This window comes from Brachyistius frenatus, unplaced genomic scaffold (assembly GCF_029030835.1).
Source record: "Brachyistius frenatus isolate BFR_SWC_R1_liver_20210118 unplaced genomic scaffold, ASM2903083v1 Contig_75, whole genome shotgun sequence".
Lineage (NCBI taxonomy): Eukaryota > Metazoa > Chordata > Actinopteri > Embiotocidae > Brachyistius > Brachyistius frenatus.
Genome location: NW_027210674.1, coordinates 1,725 through 26,407, shown reverse-complemented (window position 1 = coordinate 26,407; position 24,683 = coordinate 1,725). Strand labels below are relative to the sequence as shown.

Here is a 24,683-nt window from a genome sequence, read left to right as displayed (position 1 = left end):
CACCTGACTCCTTTGAGTTGTTCAGAATGTTCTGCTGGCTCTGAAGCACACTGTTGGATCGACTTATTACAGAAGTAAAGACAACTGTAGTATTGTGCACTATTTTAAGACCTCCAGAGAATTTAGGTCGGGAGGTTCAACAACTTCCTGTTTGACACCTTTGTAGAGCAGCAGCAGGAAGCCGGCTGGTGGAAGGAGGAGGGTTATGAAACGGGGCGAGCGCTGACATGTAAAAGAAATGTTTTTCTACTTCAGACTGAGGTCTTCAAGTACTGACTTTAGTTATTGTCCTGATATGACGTGGGTTTGTTCAAGGTGATCATACAGATGAATAAAAAAAGAGTTGGCTGACCCTCACATGCAGAAACAAAAGGAAAGATCACGTGATTATATGAAGAACAAAAATGAGACGTCAGGCTTCAGTCTGAATGGAGTGTTTCTGAAATATTAATAAATGGCCACATACTTCATGTAAATTCAGCTAAAAGCTATATTTTTGAACCAGAGGTTCATCTTTTGTCCCCAAACACACAGTAACGACATTGTTAGCCTTCGCTAACTGCAATATCATTTCTGATTTAAGGGCTCTACAGACTCCTGTTGTGGTTTCAATCATTGAGGCAGTTAACATCAGCTAGTAAAATAAAATTACATTTATTCAAGTATCGTTCTGAGCAATAATACTTTTACTTTAATTAAGTACTTTTACACAAATACTTTTACTTGTAATCGAGGACTTCTACACGAATACTTTTATTTTGATTAAGTACTTTTACACATACTTTTACTTGTAATTAAGTACTTTTACACATACTTTTAATTGTAATCGAGTGCTTCTGCACCAATACTTTTACTTGTAACTTAAGTACTTTTACACTAATACTTTAACTTGTAACTGAGTACTTTTACTTAGGGGAGGCTGTAGCTCAGTTGGTAGAGTGGGTTAAACACCAATCAGAAGGCTGGTGGTTCAATCCCCAGCTCTTCCTGTCCACATGCCCAAGTGTCCCCACCATCAGTGTGTGAATGTGCTCCTGATGGCTCCACCCTGCATGGTGATCTGTCTCATTAGTGTGTGAATGGAAAAACATGTGAAAGTACTTTGAGACTGAAAGGTGATAAAGCGCTGTATAAGTACAGACCATTTACTTGTAATTAAGCACTTTTACTTGTAATTGAGTACTTTTACACAAATACTTGTGAGTAAAGGATCTGAGTACTTTTCCCACCGCCGCTCCTTAAATCATCAGTCATGAGGAGTAAGTTTGAATCCTGCTCGTCTCCTCCCACCGACCGGCTGCAGACGTTGGGTTCATCTGGACGTCCAGCGGTGATGGTGACCAGCAGGCTGCAGCCTGTCATGGATCTGTTCTCCCAGATAGATAAGAGTTGTAGGTTTAATCAGTGGCGATGCTCCCAGGGGGACTCCGGGCCTCACTGCTAATCTTCATGGTGGCAGCGCTGCTGGGACTTCATCACCTACAAGGAGAGAAGATTTACACAACAGCAAACGCTGCTGCCTCGGCCATCCGTCCAGTTCCAGTCTGTCAGCTGAAGACAACATGAGATCTTCACGGATGGACGGCAGCGGAGACAAAAGTGTCTGCAGCTCTCCTGAGCTCCAGAAAGCTTTTTAGCATCTTTCAGCTCTTTGTTTTGGTTTCGTGGCCTTCACCTTTCCTGTTTTGGTTCATTCTCACTTTTCAGGAAGCTGTTTTTACATAATGATAATAAACTTTATTTGTATAGTGTTTCACATTAAAAGGAACATTTAAAAAGAAAGAAAGAAAGAAAATTCACAAGAACATAAAATGCATAAAACTAAACAGAGTTAAATATATATATATAAATATAAAGTCAAAATAAAAACACCACAACAGCAGAAAGACACGACAGAGTGGAGCATTTTGGAGATAAAGAGGTTAACCAAGACTCTGTGTAAATAGCTGTTAAATGTATTCATGGTCCCCAGAGGATTCATCTTATTAACTTTGGTGATTCCACCACGCTGTCGACATTTATGGTTTTAAGCACAATTTCTCAACAACTGTTGGAAAAATTGCTTTAAAATTTCGGTCAGACATTCATATTCCCATGAGAATGAACTGTAACAACTTCCCTTGACTTTCATCTTGCACCATTTTATTTGCATTTGTCTTTAAATACTAACAACCTTCCTGACAGCCCCAGTAGTGCTTCTTGATGTGTTGCTAATTAGCAAGTGTTAGCTCATTAGTATGCATCTGTGAGGTGGTTATCAGGGTAAACAGCAGCATGGGAGCATTTGCACTCTGAATATGTTAGTATACGGAGATTAGCACTAAGAACAACCTCACAGAGAGCAACTAAACATCGCTGCAGACTTTCAGTGGCCAGAAACAGTTTCTACACTTTTTACATGTAAAATAATTACATACATTTTTGCCAAATAATCATTTAAAGAAACAGAACTTTTAATTAATTCTCTGTCTTGTTGTGTAGCAGGATTTCTGACTTTATCAAACATCAGACTTCAGTGTTTCCCACCTCAGTAAAACTCACTGCATGTATTTGTTTAATAATAGAAATAGGTGGTGAAAGGAAAGCGCACTAAAAATAAAACCTCCAGCATGAATCCAGCGTCTGTGTTAAAGATCCGTTTGATCTGAAGCTGCTTTCGTTCCCTAAACAGACAGCCGTGAATCGGAGATCACAGCTTTTCCACGAACGACACCGCCGTTCACTTCCTCTCTTGTTCTGAGAACCACATCAAGCACGTTGGTGTTAACAGCCAAAAATTCTAAAATAAATGTTCTGCTACTTTAAGCCCTCCAAGAAACATCTGATAAGAAGGTCAGCCGGGTTTTTATTCAGCAAAGAAAAAGAGTGAGAATTGAACAAGAAACTAAAGAGGACCTATTTTCTCTGGCCTCAGTACGACTGATGTCACAACAACGACGTTAAAGAAATAGCTGAGAAATAAACTGGGAAAAATACAATAATGTGAGAATTTTGTGTCACAGTTTTTCTTGACCGGACAAACTAACTACTTCCTGTTTAGCCATGTTCCAGTGTTAATGCTCGCTAAGCTCACTAGCTGCATCTTTATATTTCTAAGACAGAAGAAAGAGTGATTTAAACTGAATGTTTTCATTAAACCTTTCTCAGAAGGAGACAAAAATGTGAATTATTTCCTCTATACTACTAGTATCCATCTGACCAGTAGTTCTCTACTCGTTCAAACCACAGACTGTTTATAAAAGAGTTTGTAGCTTCAGGTCTGTAAAATGGTTCCGATCCAGAAGTGTCTTCAGCTGCAATACCAGCGAGTGCCACTAGAGGTCGGCTCCAAAAAGCCTCCGGCTCCATAGACTCCCATTCAACTTCTCTCATCAAATCCAAAGTGAATAAAATGTGTCCATCAGTTATCTCGGTGTTGTTAGCTAAAGTCACTCCTTCTTATTAGTTTTCTGGAGGTCCATCTGAAAATAATCCCTCATTCATTACACACAAACCAACGATGACATCACTGATGATTGACGCTCTGTTTAACCTCAATAACGATTTATTTTTTTATTTTTGGGCCATTCAAATTCATTTCACAAATAACTGACACACGTTTCCTTCATGCATCGTCAAAAACTTCAAAACAAAGCTGCAACAAATGTACTCTGCTTAAAGACTCTGAAATAAAAAGAGAGTTTTCTTTATTTAAATAACAAGATGTGTAATCCCAACCTGTCAATCTCAAAAATTCAAAATAAAAGTTTAACGTATTTTCTCTTTACTTTGTTTTTTTCATGCGACCCACTCTCGGGTTGAGAACTGCATTAGACCCGATTGTGTCCACACACACACTGACTGTTTGGTCCGCGTTGATTCGAAGGACTCATCATGCAAACATGTCTTCAGAGTGTGAGTTGGGTATTTGCATGGACTGTTGGTGATCCTCTGTCCCTCCCTGACTTCTTTTGATTGCCTCAGTTGAACACGGGGTCGTTAGAAAAGTAGGTCACGGTGAAGTCTGCTATTTTACACCAACATGTTTAACTTACTGAAGAGAAAAGTCCTTTATGTCTCCATGAAGAACCAGATGTTTAATAAGGAGTCGATCAGTGTGTCATTTGTTGTGTTCAAAGCAGAGAAGACCACGATGTAATCTGTTCCTCTGATCTGAGACCTCTGGTCTGATTGGTTCATCTTCGTCTTGTTCCCGTAAGTCGTGTGCTGCACCTTTTCTATCGAAACAGAAAGCCAAGCTGTTGCATAATTACCCTCCTCCCTGTTCCAACTGCTCGACGCAGAGACGGGGCTGTTGGGTAATGTTGTCAGGACCCCCCACCCCCCTCCATCCACCCACCCCACCCGCCCCACCCACCCATCTTGATAAACACACTGGAAGCCGAGGCACATGTTCACACTCTTACACACACACGCAGTTTGCTGAGACATGAACGGCAGATCATGTGTTCACTGGCTCAGCTTGTAAAGGAAGATGTTGTGCAACAGAACTACACACAAGCATCAGTTGTGAAATATGTACTACGATGCTTCACAGTAAAGATGGTGGAACAGATGAAACCACAGGTGGGGCGACAACAATAAAGAGTGTTACTACTTCAATTATAGGAAAACTGTTTATTTTTTTCCTTTAGGGACCAGCTTGTGCGATAAAGAGGAATTTATTGGCAAAAATAGAATATACTATTTATCATGTTTTCATTACCATACAACATAAACTAGATATAAAAGTGTTCATTACTTCCAGCTCTGAAAAATGGTTCTGATCCAGAAGTGTCTTCAGCTGCAATCCCAGCGAGTGCCACTAGAGGTCGGCTCCAAAAAGCCTCCGACTCCATAGACTCCCATTCAACTTCTCTCATCAAATCCAAAGTGAATAAAATGTGTCCATCAGTTATCTCGGTGTTGTTAGCTAAAGTCACTCCTTCTTATTAGTTTTCTGGAGGTCCATCTGAAAATAATCCCTCATTCATTAGAAAAGAAGATTCAAGAAGACCTGTTTTTGGGGGCGTGTCTGTTTGATTGACAGGCCTGTGGTGCAGTCAGGTTACAGCTATTGGTGGGCGGGACGTAGTATCGTCAGGTTTCCAATCAGATCGGTCAGATCCATTGCTGGCTCCTCCTCCTCCAGCTTGTCCAATTATAGTCACTTCCTGCTCTTGATTGACAGGTCTGTGGTGCAGTCAGGTTACAGCTATCGTGGGAGAATGTTTAATTCAGTGACATTTTTACTTGCAATATGTATGATTGAGAACCAAGCAGCACTGGATGATGACAGAGGAATTCCACCTGCGTCTAAGTGGCACTAATTCCAGAGAAGCTCCCTGATTGGCTGCAGACAGGAAGTGACACGATATGAACGGTCTTGGGTTTTGGGTGGGTTTTTTTTTTTGGTTTCTGCGGGAAAGTGGAGTTTTTATTTTTTAGGCTGTTCTTAAAAAAAGGAATTTATTTTTGGGGGGAAAAATGTCTGCCTGCATGCTGGTCAGTTCTCCCTACTCACATTATTAACTTTGTGATACTGTCTGTTAAAGATGGAAGATTTGATGACTCATCAAACATGAAGCCAAAAAGGATAGACTGCCCCTGAACTTCACACACAAATATAAACCTGGAACATAATGTCTGGAAAGTGTTAAATCTTCAACTTTCTTTCATCTTTCTGCCCTGATTGAGTCACTTTAACCAGCTGGAATACACACACACACACACACACACACACACACACACACACACACACACACACACACACACACACACACACACACACACACACACACACACACACACACACACACAAACACACAAACACACACACACACACACACACACACACACAGAGTAATGAAGATGGTCAGCTGGCAGCGGTGTCCAGTGGAGGTCACGATGAACTGGAGCACCACGGTGTTCCTGATGTCATCACTCCTCTTCTTCACTGCTCGTCTCACAGTTGATCCAGATTGTGTGTGTGTGTGTGTGTGTGTGTGTGTGTGTGTGTGTGTGTGTGTGTGTGGGGGGGGGGTACTGGCACCAGACTGTCGGGCCGTCCCGGCTGCGATGCTCAATCACGTTTACACTTTAAGGAGTTTTTGTCTGTTGCCAGACTGAAAAAAAACCAACAACCTTTCCACAGCTGAGCAGCTCACAGTTTCCATCTCCTCCGACGGGAACAAATCCCAGCAATGTCGAGGGGAAGGTGGGTCAAACTGTGGCCACCAGCTGCTCATCATCACACCGAGAACACACAATAGACACAATAAAGCTCTTTCTGCCATATTTTCTATTCTGTATTTGTTATTATGGAAAAGACTGAGATTACTAGTCAAAATTTTTTTCTTTGATTCATCTTAAATTTGGGTTAACACAATTAGGAATTAAGCAAAGATAAATTCTTCCCATTTTCAGATTTAGTCAAGTGTTAAAGTAATATGATGACGACATGATGTGATATGACAGGTGGCGGGAAGATTACTTTAGTCTCGTTTCTTGTTTCCTCTCTGTTTCCTGTCTGTTCTCTTTGTTAAAGATGCTGTAAAGTAGAAATGAAAATGAGTTTTAAGTTCATCACACCACAGAAGTATGGGTTGTTAACTACCCATCCAAATTTGAATGAAAAAACACACCGAAAAGTTTGTTAAATTAGGCTTCGAAATGGTGAGAAAATCATCAGTCTTCTCTGCTCTGAGACTGGGGGGGCGTGTCCTGAAGGAGCTGAAGCTCCGCCCACTCGCTGGAAGGTGTTCAGTGTTCTGTAGGACAGTCCTGTGGCTGCAGTTCTTTTCCCCACCAAGCGGTCCGTCTGACATCCAACCTCTCGGTGACTTTATGCGTGATGTCCCACTGGTCCTCTGTCTCTCTGGTGGACAGAGCAGCCTGCTTTATGAAAACAATAGAATCAAAATTCATTTGTCCAATGAGTGAAACATACAGATGCATATAAAGGAAGCTTGTCCCCGTGAGCTGTAACACAGAAGTCAAACTGGACACCAGAGACAGCAGACAGTGAGTCTCCAACTACTTCTAATGACCTGCATTACAATAGTGGAGATAATAAGAGCGGAGGAGTTGATTTAGTTCTGTAACGACTGCAACATGAACAACGCTGCATTCACATGTCAATTCATTATATCACATGTCAATTCATTATATCACATGTCAATTCATTATATCACATCAATTCATTATATCACGTCAATTCATTACATCACGTCAATTCATTATATCACGTCAATTCATTACATCACCTCAATTCATTACAGCACATGTCAATTCATCATATCACATGTCAATTCATTACATCACGTCAATTCATTACATCACCTCAATTCATTACAGCACGTCAATTCATCATATCACGTGTCAATTCATTACATCACGTCAATTCATTACATCATGTCAACTCATTACATCACGTCAATTCATTACATCACCTCAATTCATTACAGCACGTCAATTCATCATATCACATGTCAATTCATTACATCACGTCAATTCATTACATCACGTCAACTCATTACATCACGTCAATTCATTACATCACGTCAATTCATTACATCACGTCAATTCATTACATCACGTCAACTCATTACATCACGTCAATTCATTACATCACCTCAATTCATTACAGCACATGTCAATTCATTATATCACATGTCAATTCATTACATCACGTCAATTCATTACATCACGTCAACTCATTACATCACGTCAATTCATTACATCACGTTAATTCATTACATCACATGTCGAGTCATTTTATCACGTGTCAATTCATTACATCACATGTCAATTCATTTTATCACGTGTCAATTCATTACATCACATGTCAAGTCATTTTATCACGTGTCAATTCATTACATCACGTCTATTCATTATATCACATCAATTCATGTCACACATCAATTCATTACATCACATCAATTCATTGCATCACGTGTCAATTCATTACATCAAGTGTCAATTCATTACATCACGTCTATTCATTACATCACATGTCAATTCATGTCACACATCAATTCATTATATTACACATCAATTCATTATATCACATCAATTCATTACATCACGTGTCAATTCATTACATCAGGACTATTCATTATATCACATCAATTCATTACATCACATCAATTCATTACATCACGTTAATTCATTACATCACATCAATTCATTACATCACATGTCAATTCATTACATCACGACTATTCATTATATCACATCAATTCATTACATCACATCAATTCATTACATCACGTTAATTCATTACATCACATCAATTCATTACATCACGTGTCAATTCATTACATCACGACTATTCATTATATCACATCAATTCATTACATCACATCAATTCATTACATCACGTTAATTCATTACATCACATCAATTCATTACATCACATGTCAATTCATTACATCACGTCTATTCATTATATCACATCAATTCATTACATCACGTTAATTCATTACATCACATCAATTCATTACATCACGTGTCAATTCATTACATCACATCTATTCATTATATCACATCAATTCATTACATCACATCAATTCATCACATCACGTTAATTCATTACATCACATCAATTCATTACATCACATGTCAATTCATTACATCACGTCTATTCATTACATCACATCAATTCATTACATCACATGTCAATTCATTACATCACGTCAATTCATTACATCACATGTCAATTCATTACATCACATCAATTCATTAAATCACGTCTCAATTCATTACATCACATCAATTCATTACATCACATGTCAATTCATTACATTACAATGTTGAAATCAGGAAGGGGGCAAACACTTTTTCACACCACTGTATTGTAGTTCTTATCGGAGCTTTATTGAGACACATAAAACAATCCGCAGTTATCGGAACATTTTCCTCTGAACTCGGCTACGAGCTCAGTAGAAGCTAATTAGCACGTTAGCTCCCATTTCATGAAAATAAAGTTATTCTACACCGAATAAAATCACGTTAGAGGTTTGCACCGCGGACTAAATACAGCAGAGTTACTGTGGAAAAGTTATCTAGTATAATTATAACAAGCACACAGAACTTACTGTGGTGTTGAACCGGCAGCGGACGGTGCCGGTGCGACCGGGAGATGAACGGCCTGGAGGGTGAAGCTCGGTTCGGCTCGGCGATGCAGGAGAAGCGGTGTGTCTGTGAACTCCGTTCGTCTCCGGTGGAAGTTGGTGAAACTATCTGCCATGAAATTCAATTCAATTCAATTCAATTCAATTCAATTCAATTCAATTCAATTCAATTCAATTCAATTCAATTCAATTCAATTCAATTCAATTCAATTTTATTTATGTAGCGCCAAGTCACAACAGACGTTATTTCATGGCACTTAACACGTTAAAGTCCTTAAAGAAGAACTTTACAACATTATACAGAGAAACCCAATAATACAACAATTCCCACACAAGCTAGGAGGGAAAAACTCCTCTTTAAGGGAGAAAAACCTCCAACAGAGGGAAGAAAAACTCTCTTTAACAGGAAGAAACCTCCGACAGAACCAGGATCCGAGGTGGAGAACATGTGTTAACAGAACCAGGCTCAGAGGTGGAGAACATCTGTTAACAGAACCAGGATCAGAGGTGGAGAACATCTGTTAACAGAACCAGGGTCAGAGGTGGGCGGAGCATCTGTTAACAGAACCGGGATCAGAGGTGGGCGACCATCTACCTCGACCGGTTGGGGTGAGAGGAGAGCAGAGAGAGAAAAGGACAGCATTGAGATAGAAGAGAAGAACTGTTGGTGGAGACGACAAGTACAGAGCAGAGACATGCAGCTCCATGACGGGACATCTGGAAAAGAAAGAACAGAAACTACACGAGTGAAGGAACTGAATGGAGACAACAGATAATAAGAAGAAACTATGGGAGAGAAAAAGATGGTGAGGTATGAGTCAGTTAAAGAGTAGGAGGAAAGAAAAGAAGCTCAGCATGTAACGAGGTCCTCCAGCAGCCTCGGCCTATAACAGCATAACTAAGGGTTGGTTCAGGTCTACCTGAGCCAGCCCTAACTATAGGCTTTATCAAGAAGGAACATTTTGAGTCTAATCTTAAAGCTAGAGAGGGTTTCTGACCCTCGAACACAAACTGGGAGCTGGTTCCACAGGGGAGGATCCTGAAAACTGAAGCTCCGCCTCCCATTCTACTTCTGGAAACTCTAGGAACCACAAGTAGATGAGCGTACTGAGAGAGAAGTGCTCTGCTAGGATTATATGGTTCTATAAGATCTCTAAGATATGATGGAGCCTGGTTATGTAGAGCTTTGTAAGTCATCAAGAGAACTTTAAATTCTATTCTTGATTTCACTGGAAGCCAGTGAAGAGAAGATAAAACTGGAGAAATATGATCTCTCTTGTTAAATCCCATCAGTACTCTTGCTGCAGCATTTTGGATCAGCTGCAGGTTTTTAATGAGTAATTTGGACATCCTAACAACAAGGAATTACAATAATCTAGTCTAGAAGTAACAAACACATGAATGAGTTTTTCTGCGTCACGCTGAGGAAGGATTTTCCTGATTTTATTAATATTACGTAGATGAAAGAAGGCAGTTCTGGAGATTTGCTTTATATGGTGTCTAAAGGACAAATCCTCATCAAAGATGACTCCAAGGTTCCTCACAGTTTTTCTGGAGGCCAAGACAACGTCATCTAGAGTAACTAAGTGATTACAGAAAGAGTTTCTGAGGTGTTTAGGACCAAGTACAAGAACTTCTGTTTTGTCTGAATTTAGAAGCAGGAAGTTTTTGGTCATCCAGGCCTTTATGTCTTTTAGACAGGCTTCAAGTTTTACTAACTGATTAGTTTCATCTGGTTTTATAGAAAGATATATCTCAGTGTCATCTGCATAACAATGGAAGTCTCTGCAGTGCTTCCTGATGACATCTCCTAATGGAAACATGTAGAAAGTAAAAAGTATTGGGCCTAACACTGAGCCTTGTGGAACTCCATAACTAACTCTTGTTTGTCTGGAAGACTCATTGTTGACATGGACAAACTGGAATCTATCTGATAAGTAGGATTTGAACCAGTCTAATGCAGTTCCTTTAATCCTCGTAATGGTCCCTAGTTGTGACGTAGATAGGTTGTTGTGATGTAGACAGGTTGTTGTGATGTAGTTAGGTTGTTGTGAGGTAGATAGGTTGTTGTGACGTAGATAGGTTGTTGTGACGTAGATAGGTAGTTGTGACGTAGATAGGTTGTTGTGAGGTAGATAGGTTGTTGTGAGGTCGATAGGTTGTTGTGACGTAGATAGGTTGTTGTGACGTAGATAGGTTGTTGTGAGGTAGATAGGTTGTTGTGAGGTAGATAGGTTGTTGTGACGTAGATAGGTAGTTGTGACGTAGATAGGTTGTTGTGACGTAGATAGGTTGCTGTGACGTAGATAGGTTGTTGTGAGGTAGATAGGTTGTTGTGAGGTAGATAGGTTGTTGTGACGTAGATAGGTAGTTGTGACGTAGATAGGTTGTTGTGAGGTAGATAGGTTGTTGTGACGTAGATAGGTTGTTGTGAGGTAGATAGGTTGTTGTGAGGAAGATAGGTTGTTGTGGCGTAAATAGGTTGTTGTGATGTAGATAGGTTCTTGTGAGGTAGATAGGTTGTTGTGAGGAAGATAGGTTGTTGTGACGTAGATAGGTTGTTGTGACGTAGATAGGTTGTTGTGACGTAGATAGGTTGTTGTGATGTAGATAGGTTGTTCTGAGGTAGATAGGTTGTTGTGATGTAGATAGGTTCTTGTGAGGTAGATAGGTTGTTGTGAGGTAGACAGGTTGTTGTGATGTAGTTAGGTTGTTGTGAGGTAGATAGGTTGTTGTGACGTAGATAGGTTGTTGTGACGTAGATAGGTTGTTGTGATGTAGATAGGATGTTGTGAGGCAGATAGGTTGTTGTGAGGTAGATAGGTTGTTGTGACGTAGATAGGTTGTTGTGACGTAGATAGGTTGTTGTGAGGTAGATAGGTTGTTGTGAGGTAGATAGGTTCTTGTGAGGTAGATAGGTTGTTGTGACGTAGATAGGTTGTTGTGAGGTAGATAGGTTGTTGTGACGTAGATAGGTTGTTGTGACGTAGATAGGTTGTTGTGAGGTAGATAGGTTGTTGTGACGTAGATAGGTTGTTGTGAGGACGATAGGTTGTTGTGAGGTAGATAGGTTCTTGTGAGGTAGATAGGTTGTTGTGAGGTCGATAGGTTCTTGTGAGGTAGATAGGTTGTTGTGACGTAGATAGGTTGTTGTGATGTAGATAGGTTGTTGTGACGTAGATAGGTTCTTGTGAGGTAGATAGGTTGTTGTGACGTAGATAGGTTGTTGTGATGTAGATAGGTTGTTGTGAGGTAGATAGGTTGTTGTGAGGTCGATAGGTTCTTGTGAGGTAGATAGGTTGTTGTGACGTAGATAGGTTGTTGTGATGTAGATAGGTTCTTGTGAGGTAGATAAGTTGTTGTGAGGAAGATAGGTTGTTGTGACGTAGATAGGTTGTTGTGACGTAGATAGGTTGTTGTGATGTAGATAGGTTGTTCTGAGGTAGATAGGTTGTTGTGATGTAGATAGGTTCTTGTGAGGTAGATAGGTTGTTGTGAGGTAGACAGGTTGTTGTGATGTAGTTAGGTTGTTGTGAGGTAGATAGGTTGTTGTGACGTAGATAGGTTGTTGTGACGTAGATAGGTTGTTGTGATGTAGATAGGATGTTGTGAGGTAGATAGGTTGTTGTGAGGTAGATAGGTTGTTGTGACGTAGATAGGTTGTTGTGACGTAGATAGGTTGTTGTGAGGTAGATAGGTAGTTGTGAGGTAGATAGGTCGTTGTGACGTAGATAGGTAGTTGTGACGTAGATCGGTAGTTGTGACGTAGATACGTAGTTGTGACGTAGATAGGTAGTTGTGACGTAGATCGGTTGTTTTGACGTAGATAGGTTGTTGTGAGGTAGATAGGTTGTTCTGACGTAGATAGGTAGTTGTGACGTAGATAGGTAGTTGTGACGTAGATAGGTTGTTCTGACGTAGATAGGTAGTTGTGACGTAGATAGGTCGTTGTGACGTAGATAGGTCGTTTTGACGTAGATAGGTTGTTGTGTGACGTAGATAGGTAGTTGTGATGTAGATAGGTAGTTGTGACGTAGATCGATAGTTGTGACGTAGATAGGTATTTATGACGTAGGTGGTGGGTGCTGGTGGTGGAGGTGGACACGTCCACCGTCTCCTGCATCAATGACTACCTGACAGGCAGACCATAGTTTGTCCGTCTGGGCAGTGTGCTGTCTGATACGGTGGTCAGTGGTACTGGAGCTCCTCAGGGAACTGTTCGGTCTCCTTCCTGTTCACCTTATACACCACTGACTTCCAGTACAACTCAGAGTCAAGACATCTGCAGAAGTTCTCTGATGACTCTGCAGTGGACAGTGTATAAGGGATGGACGGGAGGACGAGTACAGGGCAGTAGTGGAGGACTTTGAGGAGTGGGCTGGTAGAAATCACCTCCTTCTGAACGTGGCCAAGACCAGAGAGATGGTGGTCGACTTCAGGAGGAAGACGACGGCTCCACAACTGCTGAGAGTTCTGGGAGAGGAGGTGGACATGGTGGAGCAGTACAAGTACCTGGTGTCTCCATGACAACAGACTGAACTGGAAGACCAACATCAACGCTGTCTACAAGAAGGGGATGAGTCGACTCTTTTTCTTGAGGAAACTTCGATCCTTCAATGTGTGCAGCGAGATGTTGGAGATGTTCTACCATCTGTTGTGGCCAGTGAACTGTACTTCACTGTGGTCTGCTGGGGGGGAGGTGGGGGGGGAGCAGCATTGGAGCCGGTGACACCAACAGACTTAACAAACTGGTTAAGAAGGCCGGCTCCATCATCGGCTACAAACTGGACAGCCTGGAAAAGGTGGTGGAGAGGAGGACGCTGAACAAACTATTATCCATATTGGATAATCCTGACCACCCTCTCCACCACCTGCTGCAGGGACAGAGGAGGACGTTCTCCAAAAGATTCCTCCAGCTCCGCTGTCACAAGGACAGATACAGGAGATCATTCCAGATCCAGGAGATCATTCCAGATACAGGAGATCATTCCTGATCCAGGAGATCATTCCAGATACAGGAGATCATTCCTGATCCAGGAGATCATTCCAGATACAGATCATTCCAGATACAGGAGATCATTCCTGTCCACTGCAATAAGACTGTACAATAACTCACCTCTGGCAAAATCCGTCACAGTACAATAACACTGTTGACTGTGTTTCTTGGTTTGTTTGTATATAATATATATAGATATATAATGTACTGTATATACTGTGCATTTTATATTTTATATTTTTTACTGCTATTTTATGCTTTTCTATTATTCTATTCTATTTTATTCTATTATTTCTATTGTTATCTTATTGCTTCTGTATGCTGCTGTAGCGAAAAAATTTCCCCTCGGGGATTAATAAAGTAACTACCTACCTACCTACCTACCTAGATAGGTTGTTGTGAAGGTTGTTGTGACGTAGATAGGTAGTTGTGACGCAGATAAGTTGTTGTGACGTAGATATATAGGTTGTTGTGATGTAGATAGGTTGGTGTGACATAGATATATAGGTTGTTGTGACATAGATAGATTGGCTTTCAGCCCCGCCTACAAAAACCTGAGCTGAAGACAGGTGAGAAACTGTTTAACTCCACATTTCAGTGCAACAAAGTTTTCTATCTTTGCAGAAGCTTTCATCGACTCATTTCACACTATATAATGTATTGAGGAGAAAATCATGGAATATGCTTTACAGCATCTTTAACTTCCTGTGTTCTCTCTTTTCTCCCACGGAGCCTGAAGGCATCACGTCTGGCTGCTCCACCCAGATCTCCACAGCAGTCTGCAGCGCCGAGACACAACCGACCTGACTCGACCCGCAGAGACACCCGGTCCGCACTTGACGGTCCGAACTTGACGGTAGGTGACCCGGCGGCGGGGGGCTTTGGGTTCACTCACCGGGAGGTACCGGCTGTGCAGCACGCCGCTTTTTGTTCGCCACCCAAACCGGTTATGTGAAACATTCCTGCGGCTTCCAGACCGGAAAGAGGCGGTGCAACAGCGGGTCCGGTCTAGACCCAGCAGCAGCGGCAAAGCAGGGAGCTCCGGGACCGGGACCGGGCTGCCCGTCCCGGTTTAGTTCCGAGGGTGTGTGGTCCTCCGCGCGGCTGCCTCGCGCTGCTGCTGCCACGCTTTCTGCACAAGCCTCCAAAGTTTCTGTTTCACGCGCCTCCAGGTCGTCCCTGTCCCCCTCTCGTGCGGGACTCGTGCGGCGGGATGTCATCTTTTGATAACCGGACGCTTGTTTGTGCACGCAGCCACACCTCTCCGCGCGGGGCGTCACATCAGCAGCAGCTGTCGGTGAACTGTTGGCTGCAGTTCCTGCGCTGAACACGAGGGGCCTCCGCCCTTTGTTTACTCCTCACTGCTCCTCCACCTCACCCCGGGGCGGGGCCTGTGAGGCTTTCAAGTCCTGCCGGAAATTCCAGAAGTAGACTTGCAGAATTGATCTGAAGGTGTGAAACTGCTGGGTGGAGGTCAGATTTAATGTCAACAGGAAGTAGGCAACACTGTTGCCATGGATATCTGACGAAATACCAACAGGAGCTTGTGTTTGTACACACTGAAGTAAAGATGATAAAGATGATGAAGGTGATGATGATGATGATGACTCAGAATCTGCTGAACTTCATCTCTTATTATTAAACATCTGTGTATAGTTTTATTTAAATGGCACTCAGTTATTGATGACACTTCGGTGTCTAACCATTGCCATGGCAACCACAGAGTCTGCTCTAACTAACCATCAACCATCAGTGATGTCATCAACCATCAGTGATGTCATCGTTGGTTTGTGAACATTATGAATCCTCCAGTTCAGATTCTGTCCGTCACCATCTTTGCTAGTTCGGAGCGGTTTGGAGCAGGAAGTGACCATATTTGGACGAGCTGGGGGAGGAGCCAGAGGTGGATCTGACTGATCTGATTTTTGAATCTTCTTTTCAAATGAATGAGGGATTATTTTCAGATGGAACTCCAGAAAACTAATAAGAAGGAGTGACTTTAGCTAACAACACCGAGATAACTGATGGACACATTTTATTCACTTTGGATTTGGCTCCAAAAAGCCTCCGGCTCCATAGACTCCCATTCAACTTCTCTCATCAAATCCAAAGTGAATAAAATGTGTCCATCAGTTATCTCGGTGTTGTTAGCTAAAGTCACTAGCTAAAGTTTTTGGGGGTGTGTCTGTTTGATTGACAGGCCTATGGTGCAGTCAGGTTACAGCAATCGGTGGGCGGGACTTAGTATCGTCAGGTGTAACTTAGGTGTGGACAGGTGTGGCTGCTCTGTCTGTAAGGAAGTCAATGTTTGATTAAATGTCTCTTACTGTCTGCAGATGATGTGGAGTGTTGGGATCCTGCTGGCTGCTGCCCTCAGTGTGGGTGAGTATCATAAGTGTGTGTGTGTGTGTGTGTGTGTGTGTGTGTGTGTGTGTGTGTGTGTGTGTGTGTGTGTGTGTGTGTGTTTGAGTATCATCAGTGTGTGTGTCTTTGTCTCAGAGTCCTACGCTGTCCATGACATCAACGAGCGTCTGGCCCACGGTCACCAGTTGAAGATCTACCTGCCCAAGAGTGCAGAGAAGCTGGAGTTCATCCCCGCTGACGACCCCGGTCAGACCTACCCTTTCTGGGAGAAGGGCAAACTCAGGTCAGAACCACTCAGACCTGTTTTCCACTGGATCTGGCTGCGGTGTGTCTGAGCTGATCGCTGCCATTCGAGATTGGCAGCGTGTCAGTTGACTGTCAGCAGCATGTCAGTGACTTTCAGCAGCGTGTCAGTAGACTGTCAGCAGCATGTCAGCAGCGTTTTATTAGACTATCAGCAATCTGCCAGCAGCGTGTCAGTTGACTGTCATTAGCGTGTCAGCAGTATGTTAGTAGACTGCTAGCAGCGTATCAGTAGACTTTCGGCAGCGTGTCGGTAGAATGTGAGTAGACTGTCGGCAGCGTGTCAGCAATATATGTCAGTAGACTTTCAGCAGCGTGTCGGTTGACTGTCATTAGCAAGCTTGTCAGCAGTGTGTCAGTAGACTGAGCAGCGTGTCAGTAGACTTTCAGCAGCGTGTCAGTAGACTGAGGAGCGTGTCAGCAGCGTGTCAGTAGACTGTCAGCAGTGTGTCGGCAGCGTGTCAATAGACTGTGAGCAGCGTGTCAGTAGATTTTCAGCAGCGTGTCAGTAGATTTTCAGCAGCGTGTCAGCAGACTGTGAGCAGCGTGTCAGAAGCGGGTCGGTAGACTTTCAGCAGCGTGTTGGTTGACTGTCATTAGCTGGTCAGCAGCGTGTCAGTAGACTGTGAGCAGCGTGTCAGCAGCATGTCAGTATACTGTGAGCATCGTGTCAGCAGCGTGTTGGCAGCGTGTCAGTAGCCTGTCAGCAGTTTGTCAGTAGACTTTCAGCAGCGTGTCAGTAGCATGTTTGCAGCGTGTCAGTAGACTTTCAGTAGACTGTCAGCAGCGCGTCAGTAGACTTTCAGCAGCGTGTCAGTAGACTGAGGAGCGTGTCAGCAGCGTGTCAGTAGACTGTCAGCAGTGTTAGTAGACTTTCAGCAGCGTGTCGGCAGCGTGTCAATAGACTATGTGCAGCATTTCAGCACCGTGTCAGTAGACTGTCGGCAGCGTGTCAGCAGCGTGTCAGTCGACTTTCAGCAGCGTGTCAGCAACGTGCCAGCAACATGTCAGTAGACTTTCAGCAGTGTGTCGGTAGAATGTGAGTAGACTGTCAGCAGCATGTCAGTAGTATATGTTAGTAGACTGTCAGCAGCGTGTCAGCAATGTGCCAGCAATATGTCAGTAGACTTTCAGCAGTGTGTCGGTTGACTGTCATTAGCTGGTCAGCAGCATGTCAGTAGACTGTGAGCAGCATGTCAGCAGCGTGTCAGTATACTGTGAGCATTGTGTCAGCAGCGTGTCGGCAGCGTGTTGGCAGCGTATCAGTAGCCTGTCAGCAGTGTTTCAGTAGACTGTGAGCAGCGTGTCAGTAGCATGTTGGCAGCATGTCAGAGGACTTTCAGCAGCGAGTCAGTAGACTATCAGCAGCGTGTCAGTAGACTTTCAGAAGCGTGTCAGCAGCGTGTCGGCAGCGTGTTGGCAGTGTGTGAGTAGCCTGTCAGTAGCCTGTCAGCAGTGTCAGTAGACTGCGCAGCGTGTCAGTAGCATGTTTGCAGCGTGTCAGTAGACTTTCAGCAGCATGTCAGTAGCATGTTGGCAGCGTGTCAGTAGACTTTCAGCAGCGTGTCAGTAGACTGTCAGCAGCGTGTCAGTAGACTTTCAGCAGCATGTCGGTTGAATGTCATTAGCTGGTCAGCAGCGTGTCAGTATACTGTGAGCATCGTGTCAGCAGCGTGTCGGCAGCATGTTGGCAGCGTGTCAGTAGCCTGTCAGTAGCCTGTCAGCAGTGTCAGTAGACTGTCAGCAGCGTGTCAGTAGACTTTCAGCAGCGTGTCAGTAGACTGAGCAGCGTGTCAGCAGTGTGTCAGTAGACTGTGAGCAGCGTGTCAGTAGCATGTTTGCAGCGTGTCAGTAGACTTTCAGAAGCATGTCAGTAGTGTGTTGGCAGCGTGTAAGTAGACTTTCAGCAGCATGTCAGCAGCGTGCCAGTAGACTTTTAGCAGCGTGTCAGTAGACTGAGGAGCATGTCAGCAGCGTGTCAGTAGACTGTCAGCAGTGTTAGTAGACTTTCAGCAGCGAGTCAGTAGACTGTCAGCAGCGTGTCAGCAACGTGCCAGCAACATGTCAGTAGACTTTCGGCAGCATGTCGGTTGAATGTCATTAGCTGGTCAAAAGCGTGTCAGTAGACTGTGAGCATTGTGTCAGCAGCGTGTCGGCAGCATGTTGGCAGCGTGTCAGTAGCCTGTCAGTAGCCTGTCAGCAGTGTCAGTAGACTGAGCAGCGTGTCAGTAGCATGTTTGCAGCGTGTCAGTAGACTTTCAGAAGCATGTCAGTAGCGTGTTGGCAGCGTGTCAGTAGACTTTCAGCAGCATGTCAGCAGCGTGCCAGTAGACTTTTAGCAGCGTGTCAGTAGACTGAGGAGCGTGTCAGCAGCGTGTCAGTAGACTGTCAGCAGCGTGTCAGTAGACTTTCAGCAGCGTGTCAGTAGACTGAGGAGCGTGTCAGCAGCGTGTCAGTAGACTGTCAGCAATGTTAGTAGACTTTCAGCAGCGTGTCAGTAGCTTGTCAGCAGCGTGTCGGCAGCGTGTCAGTAGACTGTGAGCAGCGTGTCAGTAGACTGTGAGCAGCATGTCAGCAGCGTGTCAGACTGAGCAGCGTGTCAGCAGCGTGTCAGTAGACTGTCAGCAGTGTGTCTGCAGCATGTCAGTAGACTGAGCAGCATGTCAGCAGCGTGTCAGCAGACTGAGCAGCGTGTCAGCAGCGTGTCAGTAGACTGTCAGCAGCGTGTCAGTAGACTGTGAGCAGCATGTCAGCTGCAGAACAAAGCACTAACATTAAACACACAACTGACAAAAGAAGACACCATTCAAATCTTTTTACCTTTTTGAAGCACAAAAATCAAGGAACACTGACCGAATCAAGTCAACAAAATTAGGACTGAACACTTTTGAACGTCGCACATGCTACGGGACGGGCCTGTGTCCCAGTGTCCGGCTCACCTGTTTGTGGACAGGAGGGTGATGGAGGCAAGCTGTGTGCTGCTCCCAGGGTTGTTGCACGTGTTATGTGTCTGTGGTTCTGTCCTCTCAGGATGACCAAAGGAAGGGTGTCTGGCACCGGCAGCAACCGGCGCTGGTACATCGACAAGGTAATCACAGCCCTGTGTCTGACGTCTGAGGGTTCTCCTTCCAGTTGGACCTGTGGTTCTAATGTGGTCTGTGTTTCTGTCAGGTGACATATGAGGACCAGGGGACGTATGTCCAGAGAGACTTCTGGGACAAGGAGTTGTCCGCCATCAAAGTGGCTGTCACACGTGAGTTAGCCGCGGCTCACAGTCCTACACACTCTACATTGAACCTGAAAATTCAAACTAACCCCAAACAAAGTTGGAGTGATAAATGCTGAATGCAGCGGAACGTTGAAGGACCCACCCGGAGTGTGTCCACTGGAGAGATGAAGGCCAAGCAGCACCAGCAGAAAGCTGAGGAAACCTTCCTGTTTTTATCATGACTGTCTTACAGCTGGAGGGTCACTTCATCCTGCAACACTCGTTAGCGCCACCGCCTGGTTATCCTGACAAACAGCGGCATTAACCCACATTTGGTTGTCTGTGAACTAAACATACATCAGATGGAAAGCAGCTGGTGTCGGGGTGAACCCGAAGCTAACACGTCACAGAGACATCATGTCGGATAGATCTGTGTTCCTCACTGCTAACTGACAGAAACAACAACCAATCACAGTCCACCTCCTCAGGTCTCTGATTGGATGTGATTGTGTCAGACTGTAACATTGCCAGGGGATTGAATGATGTCTCCATCCTCACTGTCCCTCTGTGTCTCTGTCCTCCAGCCAGACATAACTACATGAAGTGTGTCGCAGGAGAGAGTCTCTACATCTCTCTGGAGGGCATCGACCCGGCATCGGCCGGCCTCTCCTTCTCTGGGGAGGCTGCCAACGTCACTCTGGTGAGATGGAGGTGGAAGGGCTGGTGGAGGTGGTGGGGCTGTGGAGGTGGAGGGGCTGGTGGAAGTGGAGGGGCTGGTAGAGGTGGTGGGGCTGGTGGAGGTGGAGGGGCTGATGGAGTTAAAGTTGTTCACTGCCTGACTGTGTTCCGTGTGTTTCGTATGTTTCCTGTTTCTGGAACATGCCAGCTGTTAGCGTGTCGTGGATGTACATACGTGTTAGTAGAAACACAGCTGCGGTCCTGAGTGACGCTCCAACAGCAGTGTGTCCTGCAGGTGCATGATGGTGCTCGGGTGTCCCAGGACCTGCCGGACTACTGGGACCGCGTGGACACGCACTCCATGAACATCGAGATCCGACACGTGAACCACAGCGACGAGGGACGCTACACGCTAAGAGACCGCAGGGACCGCGTGGTGTCCATCACCAGGATGGACCTGACAGGTGGGACACGTCTACTGAGACACTTCCTGTTTGTCCCCCTGTCTGTCCTCCTGTCTGTCCCTTTGTCTGTCCCCCTGTCTGTCCTCCTGGTAATGATGAGTGTCCAACAGCTGCTGTCCTCAACTCTCTCAGATGTCTCTCAGACATAAATAATGGTTTTATTTCTTTTGATACCAGATTGGATTGATTGATACATGATTGATTGATACTCTGTGTCAGAGGACATCCTCACACAGCAGCAGTGCTGTCCTTTAAAGTGCAGGGACTCGTGTCGATTGACAGGTTGTTCAGGACGTTTCAGAGCTTCGAGGACTGTTTCATCTTCCTCTGAAACAACTTCTACTGTTGTCTTTATCTCTCTTTGTGAAAGTAGGGACGAGTGAGTACACCACCCGTATCCGTACTTGGAGGAGGCGGGGCTTAATCCAGAAGTGGGCGGTGCTGTAGATTTAGGTGGGTTCATGGATCACAAGTGTCCTTCTCTGTGTCCCCTGCAGACCACCGTGAGTCCCCGGGGAACCCTCTGATGGCTCTGCTCCTCCTGCTGGGAATCCCTGCTGGGATCTGCTGCTGCTGTCGGAAGAAGATTTTCCAGAAGTCGAGCGCTGCCGCCACGCTGCAGGTACGACATTACATTTCATTACATTACATTTCATTTATCTGACTCTTTTATCCAAAGCGACTTACAATAAGTTCATTTCAACCATGAGGGTACAAAACCAGAACAACAGCAACAGCAAGAATAAAGAAAATATAATTTCTTCCAGAAAGCCAAACTACAAAGTTCTATCAGTAAGTTCTATTTTAAGACACTAAAGTTCCACTGTTCAAGGTAAAGGAGGAGGAGGAGGAGGAGGAGGAGGAGGAGGAGGAGAAGTGTGAGTGAATCTAGGAGGTTAAAGTCGAGCTGCTGCATTCTGGATGAGCTGCAGAGGTCAGATGGTACGAACAGGTAGACCTGCTAGGAGGGAGTTACAGTAGTCTAGATGTGAGATGACCAGAGCCTGGACCAGAGCCAAGACCAGAACCTGGACCAGAACCTGCACCTCCTTCTGAGTGAGAAGAGGACGTATTCTCCTGATGTTGTGCAGCATGTATCTACAGGATACAGGAACGTGTTGTTGCAGTGATGTTGGCAGTAAGAGAGAGTTGACTGGAGTGTCTCCGAGGTTCTTATCAGTCAGGGTCGGGATAACAGAGTTGTTGAAGGTAGTAGTCAGGTCGAGGGTGGGAGAGTCTTTCTCTGGAAGGAAGAGCAGTTCGGTCTTGTGGAGGTTGATTTCCAGGTGGTGTGAGGACATCCACTGAGAGATGTCAGTCAGACAGGCAGAGATTCATGCTGCTACCTGTGTTTCAGATCTGGAAAAGAGAGGATCAGTTGGGTGTCATCAGCATAGCTGTGGTAGGAAAAGACATGCGAGTAAACGACAGAGCCGAGAGAGTCGGTGTAGAGAGAAGAGGAGGGGACCCAGGAGGGAGCCTTGAGGGACACCAGTAGTGAGAGGACAAGGTTCAGACACAGATCCTCTCCAAGTTCCCCGGTAGGTGAGGTGGTTGAGGTAGGATGAGAACAGGGAGAGAGCAGAGCCTGAGACACCGAGGTCCTGAAGGAGGAAAGAAGGATCTGGTGGTTCACTGTGTCCAATGCAGCAGAAGGTCTAGAAGGATCAGGACAGAGGACAGAGAGGCTGCTCTAGCAGTGTGAAGCTGCTCAGAGACAGAAGGAGGACCGTCTCTGTTGAGTGGTCTGTTGAAACCAGACTGGTGGTCAAGAAGGTTATTATGGTGGAGATAGGAGGAGAGTTGGTTAAAGATAGCTCGCTCCAGAGTTTTAGAAAGAAAGGAAAGAAGAGAGACAGTCTGTAGTTGTTTACTTCAGACAGGTTGAGGAGGAGTTTCTTCAGGAGAGGGTTCACTCTCCTTCAGAGAGTTCAGGAAACAGACCGTTGACAGAGAAGAGTTGATGAGAGGGAGAGAGAAGGAGGGAGAGAGGAGGGAGAGGAGGAGGAGAGAGAGGAGGGAGAGAGGCGGGAGAGAGGAGGGAGAGAGAAGGAGGGAGAGAGGAGGGAGAGAGGCGGGAGAGAGAAGGAGGGAGAGAGGAGGAGGGAGAGGAGGAGGGAGAGAGGAGGAGGGAGAGAGGAGGGAGAGAGGAGGGAGAGAGGAGGGAGAGAGGAGGGAGAGAGGAGGAGGGAGAGAGGAGGGGGAGATGAGGAGGGAGAGGAGGGGGAGAGGAGGAGGGAGAGAGGAGGGAGAGAGGGGGAGAGAGAGAGAGAGAGGAGGGGAGAGGAGGAGGAGGGAGAGGAGGCCGGAGAGGAGGCCAGAGAGGAGGGAGAGAGAGGAGGGAGAGAGGAGGGGGGGAGAGGGGGAGAGGGGGAGAGAGGAGGGAGAGAGGGAGAGAGGAGGAGGGAGTGGAGGGAGGGAGAGAGGAGGAGGCCAGAGAGGAGGGAGAGAGGAGGGGAGAGATGAGGAGGGGGAGAGGAGGGAGAGAGGAGGAGGAGGGAGAGGAGGCCAGAGAGGAGGGAGAGAGGGAGTGAATGTTGTGACTGACAGGTCCAGAGTCTGTTGATGTGGTCAGGTTGTCAGTTAGAGAGAGTCAGAGATAAAGAAGTGGTCGGAGACATGAAGTGGAGTTACAGTGAGGTTAGATGAGGAGCAGTTTGTGGTGAAATATAGTCCAGGTGGTTCCAACCTTTGTGAGGAGGAGAGGAAGGACTGAAGGAGACAGCAAAGGAAGACAGGAAGAGCACCAGGTCAGATGACTTCTCAGTCTGGATGTTAAAGTCACCCAGAAGGACAAGTGGAGGACCATTGTCTGGGACGTTTGACAGGAGGACGTCTAATTCGTCCAAGAAATCTCCCAAAGGACCTGGAGGACGGTAGAGGACAACAATGTTTAATTGTACCGGATGAGTAACTGTCACAGCATGAAACTCAAGAGACAGTGAGGTAGGAAGTGGAAGTGGGTAAAGAGAAAACCTCCATTTGGGGGAGATGAGTAGACCTGTCTTTATCCTCCGAGTCTTCATACAACGAGTCCTTGTTGACGCTGAAGCTTCAAATACTTCCTGGTTCACCTGAGCAGCTCAACTATAAAATTTATCAAAAAGGAACGTTTTGAGTGGAACCTTAAAGCTCGAGAAGGTTTCTGCTCCTGAACACAAACTGGGAGCCTGAAAACTGAAACTCTGATTTACATCCTGCTGGTGGAAACTCTGGGAACCACAAGTAGGCTGAGAGAAGATCTCTGTCAGGATGATGTGGTTCTATAAGATCTATCAGGATGATGTGGTTCTATAAGATCTGTCAGGATGATGTGGTTCTATAAGATCTGTCAGGATGATGTGGTTCTATAAGATCTGTCAGGATGATGTGGTTCTATAAGATCTGTCAGGGTGATGTGGTTGTATTAGATCTATCAGGATGATGTGGTTCTATAAGATCTGTCAGGATGATGTGGTTCTATTAGATCTATCAGGATGATGTGGTTCTATGAGATCTGTCAGGATGATGTGGTTCTATTAGATCTGTCAGGATGATGTGGTTCTATTAGATCTATC

At 44.9% G+C, this 24,683-nt stretch overlaps 1 protein-coding gene across 1 annotated transcript; it reads left to right on the top strand.

Moving 5' to 3' along the window:
• Positions 1 to 9,121: 9,121 nt before the first annotated feature.
• LOC138626596 (uncharacterized) lies at positions 9,122 to 21,849 on the top strand. Its single transcript, XM_069708334.1, has 9 exons — positions 9,122 to 9,174; positions 14,842 to 14,965; positions 16,446 to 16,491; positions 16,609 to 16,756; positions 19,807 to 19,864; positions 19,948 to 20,029; positions 20,569 to 20,684; positions 20,958 to 21,126; positions 21,624 to 21,849. Exons 1-9 carry the CDS (start codon positions 9,122 to 9,124, stop codon positions 21,788 to 21,790), a joined length of 963 nt encoding a protein of 320 aa, XP_069564435.1. The 3' UTR covers positions 21,791 to 21,849.
• Positions 21,850 to 24,683: the final 2,834 nt, after the last annotated feature.

Bases quoted from the DNA above. Each gene is read 5' to 3' on its own strand.
- LOC138626596 (XM_069708334.1), top strand. From the start codon at position 9,122: ATGAACGGCCTGGAGGGTGAAGCTCGGTTCGGCTCGGCGATGCAGGAG. The intron at 14,966-16,445 runs GTAGGTGACCCG...TACTGTCTGCAG, and splicing joins TTGACGGTCCGAACTTGACG to ATGATGTGGAGTGTTGGGAT. The intron at 19,865-19,947 runs GTAATCACAGCC...TGTTTCTGTCAG, and splicing joins GGCGCTGGTACATCGACAAG to GTGACATATGAGGACCAGGG.